Raw genomic sequence first — 10,295 nt, forward strand, 5'->3', positions numbered from 1 at the left:
CTCCAGGCAGCGCTGTGCCAATTGCGCCCAGTTCACCCAGTTGCTCCCAGTAACCCCAGTGCCCTGGGCCGGCTGCAGAGCTGGGCTCTCGCGTGCAGCGTCGGGCCCAGTCCCCCCCAGTCTATCCCAGTATCCCCCCAGTCTATCCCTGTACCCCCTCAGCTGCTCCCAGTGCCCCCCAGTCACTACTGGCGCCCCCCAGTTGCTCCTGGTGCCCCCAGTTGCTCCCAGTGCCCCCCAGTACCCCCCACTCTCTCCCAGTGTCCCCCAGTCACTCCCAGTCTCTCCCAGTCCCTCCCAGTTGCACCCAGTCGCTCCCAGTGCCCTCCCAGTTGCTCCCAGTCTCTCCCAGTTCCCCCCAGTCACTCCCAGTCGCTCCCAGTCGGTCCCAGTGCCCCTCCCAGTTGCTCCCAGTCCCTCCCAGTGCCCCCCAGCCCGGCCCCCATTAACGACCGAGGGTTAATGGGGGTGGAGGGGCTGGGACCCCCAGGCCCCGCCCCCTTTGTACAGCCCCGCCCCCTTGTACAGCCCCCCCGCAGGCCCCGCCCCCTCCCTTGTACAGCGCCGGGCGCCGCCCCCGGGGTTCGGCCCCGCCCCCTCCCCCCCCCCGTGCATGGATTTTTACGGAAAATTCGCTCTTTAAAATAAAATTTAATCTCTGGAAGCGGCTCGGGGGGGTCTGGGGGGTCCTGGGGGCTTCTGGGGGGCTCGGGGGGGTCCCGGGGGGTCGCGGCCCTGTCAGGGCCCTGCAGGCCCGGGGCCCTCAGCAACCGCCCCTGCCCTTAGCAACGGGGCAGGCCCCGCCCTCCACGCCATCCGGTTGGCTCCGAGGCCTGTCAGTCACGGGGAGGGGCGGGGATTGACCTCGTAGCGCCGTTCTGGTCGCTGACTGGCCAGCACGGCTGCCTATCACCGCCCGCTGGGAGGCTTTCCGCGCGCTGATTGGCTACCTGCTGCCAATGAACGGCGAGGGCGGGCTGCGTCCGCGGCGTCCGCGGCGTCCGCGGCGGTTGGCGGAGTGGGCCGTCCGTCAGGCGAGCCGGTCGCTGATTGGCCGAGGCTGGCGGCGGGGGGCGGGGCTGGGCAGGGCGGGCGCCGCGGCGGCGGCGGCGGCGGCGGCCGAGGGCGGAGGAGACGAGAGGCGAGCGGCGGACGGAGCGGCCCCCGGCCCAGCTCCGCTCTGGCCGCCATGGAGGACGGAGTCTATGGTAGGGCGGTCCTCCCGCGGGGTGGGGGGGGGGGGGGGGCGCGGGGTGAAGACGGGGGACGGGGTCACGTGACAGGGCCGGGAAGGGGCTGTCACGTGACGGAGCGTGACCACGCCTGGGGCGGGGCCAAGGGGCTTCAGGCCCCGCCCCCGCTGGGCCCGAGCCCCGCCCCTCGCTGGCTCCAGGCCCCGCCCCCAGTGGGTTCAGGCCCCGCCCCCGTGGGGACCAGGCCCCGCCCCCAGCCGGCCCTGCACGTGGGGGGCGGGGCTTTCAGGGAAGGGGCGGGGCTAGACACGGAGGGCGTGGCCACAGCGGTGGGCGGGGTTTACGGAAGGGGGCGGGGCTCTACGGAAGGGGCGGGGTTTGGTGGGAAGGGGGCGGGGTTCGGGTTAAATGGGCGGGGCTTGTGGGGAAGGGGGCGGAGTTATGGGGAACAGGGCGGGGCTTGGGGGAAGGGGCGGGGTTTGTGGGGGAAATGGCATGCTGGGTGGGAAAGGGGCGGGGTTTGGGAGTAGGGGGCGGGGCTTGGGTGACGGGCGGGGTCTTAGGGAAGGGGCGGGGCTTGGACGGTGGGCGGGGCTTGGGGAAGGGGGCGGGGCTTGGGAAAATGGGCTTGGAAAGGGGTGGGGCTTAGGAGAGGGGCGGGGTTTGGGGAAAAGGGGTGGGGCTTAGGGAAGGGGCGGGGCTTCAGGAGTTGTGGGTGGGGCTTGGGGAAGGGGCGGGGCTTGAGAAAGGGGGCGGGGTTTGGGGAAGGGGCGGGGCTCGTTGGGATGTGGGTGGGGCTCGGGGCAGGTGCTGCAGCAGGGAGGGGCGGGGTTTCGGGGCTGGGGGCGGAGCCTCGGGCGAGGGGGGCGTGTCCTGAGGCGGCCCCGCCCCCAGTGCCCCCCGACCTGACGGCGGCCGAGCGCCTGGAGCTGGAGAGCATCCGGCGGCGCAAGCAGGAGCTGCTGGGGGAGATCCAGCGCCTGCGGCAGGAGCTCAGCGACGCCATGAGCGAGGTCGAGGGGCTCGAGGCCAACGAGGGCAGGTACCAGGGACCCCCTGGGACCCCCTGGGACGCCCACGGCCCCCCCAGGGACCACCCCAGGCACCCCAACAGCCCCCAAAGCCCCTCCCAAGGCCCACCACTGACCCCAAATCCTCCCCGTGAGACCCCAGGGACCCCCCAGGTGCCCAACAAGCACCCCAGGAACCCCGCAGGGACCCCACAAGCCCCCCAGGGACCCCACAAGCCCCGAACAGCCCCCCAGGGACCCCAACAGCCCCCCCAGGGACCTTCCGAGCCCCCAGGGACCCCCAGGGACCCCGACAGCCCCCCAAGGACCCCCAGCACCCTGACACCCCCAGATCCTCTCCCAGGACCCACCACTGACCCCAAATCCTCCCCCTGAGACCCCAGGGACCCCCCAGGGACCCCGACAACCCCCCAGGGACCCCAGGAGCCCCCAGGAGCCCCCCAGGGACCCCACAAGCCCCCCCAGGGACCCCACAAGCCCCCCAAGGACCCCCAGCACCCTGACACCCCCAGATCCCGTCCCAGGACCCACCACTGACCCCAAATCCTCCCCCCCCATGACCCCCAAACACCCCCATCCTGCCCTCTGACACCCCCCAAACCCCCCCCCAGACACCCCCCAGGACCCCCTGATATCCCCCTGGGACCCCCAAGACCCCCCCCCCCCAAGAGACCCCATCCTGGCCCCCCCACCCCCAGGGGCTCTGGGTCCCCTCTCTCAGTGCCCCCCCCCAAACCACCCAGCATTGGGGTGCCCCCCTGTGACCCCCTTCCCCCCCGCTCCCAGCAAAACCCTCCAGAGGAACCGCAAGATGGGGATGGGCCGCAAGAAATTCAACATGGACCCCAAAAAGGTGAGAATTCACCCCAAAAATCCTGGAGGTCCCCACCCAAAAATCCTTTGGGTTTTCCCTCTGGAAATCTTTGGGGTCTGCCCTCAAAGTGTTCGGGGTCTCCTCTGAAACTTTTTGGGGTTTCTCCCCCAAAGTTTTTGGGGTCTCCCCCGACAATTTTTGGGGTCCCCCTCCACAATTTTGGGGTTCCCGCCCTGAAAATCTTTGGGGTTCTCCCCCCAAAATCTTTGGGGTTTCCCCCTGAAAATCTCCAGGGTGTCCCGTGAAATTCTTTGGGGTCTCCCCCCCAACAATTTTTGGGGTCCCCCCAAGCTTTTGGGATCCCCCTCGACAGTTTTTGGGGTCCCCCTCGACAACTTTGGGGGCCCTCCCGAAACTCCTTGGGAGTCTCCCCTGAAACTCTTTGGGGTCTTCCCCCCAAATCTTTGGGGTCCCCCCTGACAATTTTTGGGGTCCCCCCCGACCTTTTTGGGGTCCCCCCCGGTTTCGGGGCGCAGGGCATCCAGTTCCTGGTGGAGAACGAGCTGCTGCGGCACACGGCCGAGGACATCGCGCGCTTCCTCTACAAGGGCGAGGGGCTCAACAAGACGGCCATCGGCGACTACCTGGGCGAGAGGTGGGCGGGGCCTGTCGCGGCGGGGCGGGGCCTATCGCGACAGGGTGTGGCCTATCACGATAGGGCGGGGCTTATTGCGATAGGGGCGGGGTTCGGTTGGGAGCAGCGCTGCGGCATCCCCATTGGAGCCAAGGGGGTGGAGATGATTGACAGCTGCGAGCGGGGCAGTGGGTGGGGCTATGGGTGTGGCACTGGGTGGGGCAGTGGGCGGGGTTGTGGGCGTGGTCTCGAGGTGATTGACAGCCCGGCCCCGCCCCCAGGGAGGAGTTCAACATCGGGGTGCTGCACGCCTTCGTCGACCTGCACGAGTTCACCGACCTCAACCTGGTGCAGGCGCTGCGGTGGGTGGGGGCGTTGCGGGGGGGGGGACGGACGGACTTGGGGGGCCGGCGGGGGCGTTTGGGGGGCTGGGGGGCGATGTGGGGTGCAGAGAGGGGGGATTTGGGGGTCTGGGGGGAGATTTGGGGTTTGGGGGGGCGTTGGGGGGCTGGGGGTGTGATGTTGGGTGTATAGAGGGGGGATTTGGGGGGCTGGAGGGGAGATTTGGGGCCTGGGGGGAAATTTGGGGTCTTGGGGGGCTCTGGGAGGCATTGGGGGGGCTGGGGGGGCAATATTGGGTACACAGAGAGGGGATTTGGGGGATCTAAGAGGGCTTCGGGGGAGATACTGGGTGTAAATAGAGGATTTTGGGTCTGGGGGGGCATTGGGGGCAATGCGGGGCTTACAGGGGGCACATTTTGGGCCTGGGGGGGCTGTTGGGGGCGATTCTGGGTGTAAAAGAAGGGATTTGGGGTCGGGGGGGGGGAGCTCGGTGCCAGCCTGGGGGACTTTGGGGACTTTTGGGGTGCTCGGGGGGTGCCGGCGGGGGTCCGTGCGGGGGGGCGGTGGAGGACTCGGGGTGCCCCCCCTCACCCCCCCGCCCCCCAGGCAGTTCCTGTGGAGCTTTCGGCTGCCGGGAGAGGCGCAGAAAATTGACCGCATGATGGAGGCGTTCGCGCAGCGCTACTGCCTCTGCAACCCGGGGGTCTTCCAGTGCACCGGTACGGGGGGGGGATTTGGGGGGGTCGGGGGGGGTTGGAGGGGGGATGGGGGGGGCTGGGGGTCAGGGGAGGGGGTTTATGGGGTGCTTGGGGGGGCTTGGAGGTCAGGGGAGGGGGTTTGGGGGGTTTGGGGGGTTTGGGGGGTCAGGGGAGGGGGTTTGGGGGGCTTGGGGGGGTTGGGGGTCAGGGGAGGGGGCTATTGGGGAGAATGGGGGGGCTTGGGGAAAAGGGGAGGGGGTTTTGGGGGGCTTGGGGGCTGAAAGGGTTTTTGGGGTGGGGGTTTTTGGGATTGTTTTTGGGGTGTTGGGGAGGGTTTTGGGGCGGATTTGGGGGGCTGAAAGGGATTTTGGGGCAGGGTTTTTGGGGCTAGGTTTTTTGGGGGTATTTTTTGGGGGTGGGTTTTTCGAGGCAGGGTTTTTGGGGTGTTTTTTTTGGGGTGGGGGTTTTGGGGCGGATTTTGGGGGCTGAAAGGGATTTCGGGGCAGTGTTTTGGGGGTTATTTTTTTAGAGGGGCAGGGTTTTTTGAGGCTAGGCTTTTGGGGTTGGTTTCTTTTGGGGTGGGGGCGCTGGGGCGGGCGCGGGGTGTGGTGTCGCTGCCTGACCCCCCCCGCAGACACGTGCTACGTGCTGTCCTTCGCCGTCATCATGCTCAACACCAGCCTGCACAACCCCAACGTGCGCGACAAGCCCTCGGCCGAGCGCTTCGTGGCCATGAACCGCGGCATCAACGACGGCGGCGACCTGCCCGAGGAGCTGCTGCGGGTGGGTGGGGCTTGGCGGGGTGGGCGGGGCCTCGGGGTGGGCGGGGCCTCGGGGGTGGGCGGGGCCTCGGGTGGGAGGGGCTTGATGGGGGTGGGGTCATGGGCAGGGGGCGGGGGCCGGGGGTGGCATCGATGGCGGTGGAGACGTGCCCCGGGAGCTGCTGCGGGTGGGCGGGGCTTAACGGGGTGGGCGGGGCTTCGGGGGGTGGGCGTGGCCTCGGGTGGGCGGGGCTTGATGGGGTGGGGTCAAGGGCAGAGGGGCAGGGACTGAAGGTTGGGGCACCGAGGAGCTGCTCGGGGTGGGCGGGGCTTAACGGGGTGGGCGTGGCTTAACGGGGCGGGCGGGGCTTGTGGGGCGGGGCCACTGGGAGAGGGCGGGGCCTGCAGGGCGGGGCTCCAATGAGGGCGGCAGCCTGCCCCTGGAGCTGCTGGGGGTGGGCGGGGCCTCGGGGTGGGCGGGGCCTCGGGGTGGGCGGGGCTTATTCTGGGAGTGGGTGTGGCTGCAGGAGGTGGGCGGGGCTCGGGGGCGGGGCCTGGGGGCAGGGGCGTGGCCACAGCAGCAGACATCAGACCCGGTGGGGTGGGCGGGGCTAGAGGCCGGGGGGCGGGGCTTTGGATGTGGGGGCGTGGTCAGCGGGTGCGGGCGGGGCTCGCACCTCGGGGGCGGGGCCACGGGCTCAGGGGGCGGGGCCAGCACCAGCCTGGGTGGAACCACATGGGGGGGGGGGGCGGGTCCGAGCCTTGGGGGCGGGGCTGGGGGGGGCGTGTCTGACCCCGCCCCCCCCCCCCCCAGAACCTGTACGAGAGCATCCGCAGCGAGCCCTTCAAGATCCCCGAGGACGACGGCAACGACCTGACGCACACCTTCTTCAACCCCGACCGCGAGGGCTGGCTGCTCAAGCTGGGTGAGGCCCCGCCCCCTCCGGGCAGGACACGCCCCCCTCTGATAAGCCCCGCCCCCCGCTGATAAGCCCCGCCCCCTCGGACGAGCCCCGCCCCCCTCCAGCACGCCCCGCCCCCTCCTGTCTCTGCAGCCCCTGGGGGCCTTCGGGGCTCTGTGCTGCTGCGCACCCGGGGTCCCCAGTGCCTCCCAGTATCCTCCCAGTAACCCCCCAGTGCCTCCCAGTATCTCCCCAGTATCCCCCAGTGCCTCCCAGTGCCTCCCAGTATCCCCCCAGTATCCCCCAGTGCCCTCCCAGTATCTCCCAGTATCCCCCAGTGCCTCCCAGTATCCCCCCAGTATTTCCCAGTGCCTCCCAGTATCCTCCCAGTATTTCCCAGTGCCTCCCAGTATCCTCCCAGTATTTCCCAGTGCCTCCCAGTATCCCCCCAGTGCCTCCCAGTGCTTCCCAGCATCCTCCCAGTATTTCTCAGTGCCTCCCAGTGCTTCCCAGTATCCCCCCAGTATCCTCCCAGTATGCTCTCAGTGCTCCCAGTATTCCGCCAGCATCCTTCAGTATCCCCCCAGTGCCCCCCATTATCTCCCCAGTGTTCCCCAGTGCCTCCCAGTATCCCCCCAGTATTCCCCAGTGCCTCCCAGTGCTTCCCAGTATCCTCCCAGTATTTCTCAGTGCCTCCCAGTGCCTCCCAGTATCCTCCCAGTGCTCCCAGTATTCCGCCAGCATCCTTCAGTATCCCCTCAGTGCCCCCCATCATCTCCCCAGTGTTCCCCAGTGCCTCCCAGTATCCCCCCAGTATCCCCCAGTGCCTCCCAGTATCCCCCCAGTATCTCCCAGTACCCCCCAGTGCCTCCCCCAGACCCCCCCAGTTCCTTTCCAGACCATCTCAGTACCTTTCAGGACCACCCCAGTGCCCCCGTAGACCCCCCAATCCCCCCAGCGCCCCCCAGCCCTCCCAGTTCCCCCCTTAACCCCCCCCCAGTGACCCCAGCGCCACCCAGTGCCCCCGTGGACCCCCCAGCCCCCCTGGACCCCCCAGCCCCCCTGGACCCCCCAGTTCCCCCCTTGCCCCCCCAACCCTCCCCCCAGGGGTCCTGGGGGCGCCGTGCGGCCGTGACTGACGTCTCCTCTCTTTCTTCCTCCGCCCCCCCCCCCCCCCCGTGCCCCTCCCCGCCTCCCCTCCCCCTTCCCACCCCCCCCCTCGCTGCCGACGCCCACCCGGCCCCCCAGGAGGTACGTAACGGGGGGCGGGGCAGCACCGTGACCGCCTTGTAACGGGGGGGGGTCATAATTAACTGGGGGGTTGTAATTAATGGGGGGGGCTGTAATTAACAGGGGGGCTGTAATTAAAAGGGGGGTGACCGCAGCCTCCTCTGCCCCCCCCCATCACCATCCCAGCATGCTTTGGGGCTTGTGGCCCCCCCCAAAAAAAGCATTAACACCCCCGCATTGATGAACTCTCATTAACCCCCCCATTAACGCCCCCCATTAAGACCCCCCAATCAGTGCCCCCCATTAACACCCTCCCATTAAGACCCCCAATCAACGCCTCCCACCAAGACATCCCCATCAACGCCCCCCATTAATGCCCCCCCATCAACGCCCCCCCCATTAATGCCCCCCATTAAGACCCCCATTAATACCCCCTCATTAACAGCCCCCCATTAAGACCCCCCATTAAAGACCCCCATCAACGCCCCCCATTACCCCCCCACCAACCCCCATATTCTCCCCCATTCCTCTCTGCCCCCCCATTCCCCATCACCCCCCCCCCTTAAAGACCCGGCCCCCCCCCCCTCTGTGCCCCCCCCCTGTGCCCCCCCCCCCGACCCCCCTGACCCCCCCGTGTCCCCCCCAGGCGGGCGGGTGAAGACGTGGAAGCGGCGCTGGTTCATCCTGACCGATAACTGCCTCTACTACTTCGAGTACACCACGGTGAGACCCCCCCGCGACCCCCCGGGGCCCCCCTGGGACCCCCGGACCCCCCCTCAATATGTGCCCCCCCCCAGGACAAGGAGCCGCGGGGCATCATCCCCCTGGAGAACCTGAGCATCCGCGAGGTCGAGGACCCCCGCAAGCCGGTGAGCCCCCCAGGGCCCCCCATGGCCCCCCCGGCCCCCCGTGGCTCCCCGTGGCCCCGTGGCCCCCCCATTCCTGTGCCCCCCCCCATGGCCCTTTGTCCCCCCATATTCCCCAATAGTCCCCCATAACCCCCACATACACCCCTATTACCCCCCATAACCCCCCCATAACCCCCCAGATCCCCTCATATCCCCCATACCCGCCCCCCGTGCCCCCCCGTGCCCCCCCGCTGACGTGTGCCCCCCCAGCACTGCTTCGAGCTCTACATCCCCCCAAACCCCCCCAAATCCCCCCATACCCCCCCATAACCCCCCCAAACCCCTTCATACCCCCCCATACCCGACCCCCGTGCCCCCCCACGACGTGCGCCCCCCCCGCTGACGTGTGCCCCCCCCAGCACTGCTTCGAGCTCTACATCCCCAACAACAAGGGGCAGCTGATCAAGGCGTGCAAGACGGAGGCGGACGGGCGCGTGGTGGAGGGGAACCACGTCGTGTACCGCATCTCGGCCCCCACCCGCGACCAGAAGGACGAGTGGATCAAATCCATCCAGTGAGGCCCCCCCCGCGCCCCCCCCCCGCGGGGGATTTTTTTTTTGGGGGGGGGGCAGGGGAAGGGGTCCCGGGGGGAGGGGAGGGGGTGGGAACCCCGCTGCTGGCACCCGAGGGGTCGCTGGGGGGCTCAAAGGGGCGCTGGGGGGGTCGGGACCCCGTGGTGAACTGACCCCCCCCCCATGGAGTTCCCAAAGCCCCCCCGTAGCGACCCGACCCCCCCATAGTGATCCAACCCCCCCATGGGGCCTCCAACCCCCCTAAAGTGCCCCCAACCCCCCCATACTGGCCCCGAAGCCACCCTTGGGTGCCCCACACCCACCCCTTGGGGGGGGGTCAGGACCCCCCCATGGGGCCCCCAACCCCCCCATAGTCATCTGACCCCCCCATAGTGACCCCCAACCCCCTATAGTGTCCCCAAACCCCCCATGGGGTCCCCAATGCCCCCCCCCAAGTGCCCCCACCCCCCCATATTTCACCCCAAATTCCCCAAAGTGCCCCCAACCCCCCCAAATTGCCCCCAAAACCTCCCATGGTGCCTCAACCCCCCCCCAAATTGCCCCCCCCCCCCCCCCCGGGGTGCCTGGGGGGCAGGCACACAACCCCCCCCCCCCCCAAAGTGCCCCCTGCCAAAGCTTTCTATGGGGATCAAGGCGGGGGAGCCGCTAAACACCCCCCATGGGATCAGGGGGACGGGCAGCCCCTAAACGCCCCCCAGGGATCAGGGGACCCCCACCCTTTTTTGGGGAGGGGGGTCAGGTCCCAGCCGCGTGTTGCCCCCCCCAGGGCGGCGGTGAGCGTGGACCCCTTCTACGAGATGCTGGCGGCGCGCAAGAAGCGCATCTCCGTCAAGAAGAAGCAGGAGCAGCCCTGAGGGGGGCCGGGACCCCCAGAAAACCACGAGGGCCCCCCAGAACCACGAGGAGCCCCCCCAGACCACGATGGACCCCCCAGGACTGCGAGGAACCAAGAGGGACCCCCCAGGACCATGAGGGGCCCCCAGGATCACGATGGACCCCCCAGGATTGCGAGGACCCCCCCCCGAGAACCGCAAGGGACCCCCCGGACCACCAAGGACCCCCAGGACCAGGAGGCCCCCCAGGACCTCGAGGGACCCCGCCCGGACCACCAAGGACCCCCCAGGAGCATCAAGGACCCCCCAGGAGCACCAAGGACCCCCCCAGGACCACAATGGATTCCCCAAAACCACGAGGGGCCCCCCCAGAACCACGATGGACCCCCCCAGGACCTCGAGCCCCCCCCCCCACA

The 10,295-nt window shown here is 68.9% G+C and overlaps 1 protein-coding gene across 2 annotated transcripts; it reads left to right on the plus strand.

Annotated features, from left to right (window-relative positions):
• Positions 1-1,048: 1,048 nt before the first annotated feature.
• On the plus strand, positions 1,049-10,082 carry LOC136788737 (cytohesin-2). Of its 2 annotated transcripts, none has more exons than XM_066987412.1 (12): positions 1,049-1,208; positions 2,088-2,235; positions 3,011-3,077; positions 3,575-3,693; positions 3,954-4,034; positions 4,621-4,733; positions 5,347-5,495; positions 6,288-6,400; positions 8,250-8,328; positions 8,403-8,474; positions 8,906-9,027; positions 9,813-10,082. In XM_066987412.1, the coding sequence occupies exons 1-12, from the start codon at positions 1,190-1,192 to the stop codon at positions 9,898-9,900; spliced, it is 1,170 nt and encodes a 389-aa protein (XP_066843513.1). In that variant the 5' UTR covers positions 1,049-1,189; the 3' UTR covers positions 9,901-10,082. The 2 variants fall into 2 exon arrangements, with proteins under 2 accessions (XP_066843513.1, XP_066843512.1); XM_066987411.1 differs by having other exon boundaries at positions 6,288-6,399; positions 8,252-8,328; positions 8,873-9,027; positions 9,813-10,080.
• The last annotated feature ends 213 nt before the right edge of the window (positions 10,083-10,295 follow it).

Source organism: Anser cygnoides, chromosome W, assembly GCF_040182565.1.
Source record: "Anser cygnoides isolate HZ-2024a breed goose chromosome W, Taihu_goose_T2T_genome, whole genome shotgun sequence".
Lineage (NCBI taxonomy): Eukaryota > Metazoa > Chordata > Aves > Anseriformes > Anatidae > Anser > Anser cygnoides.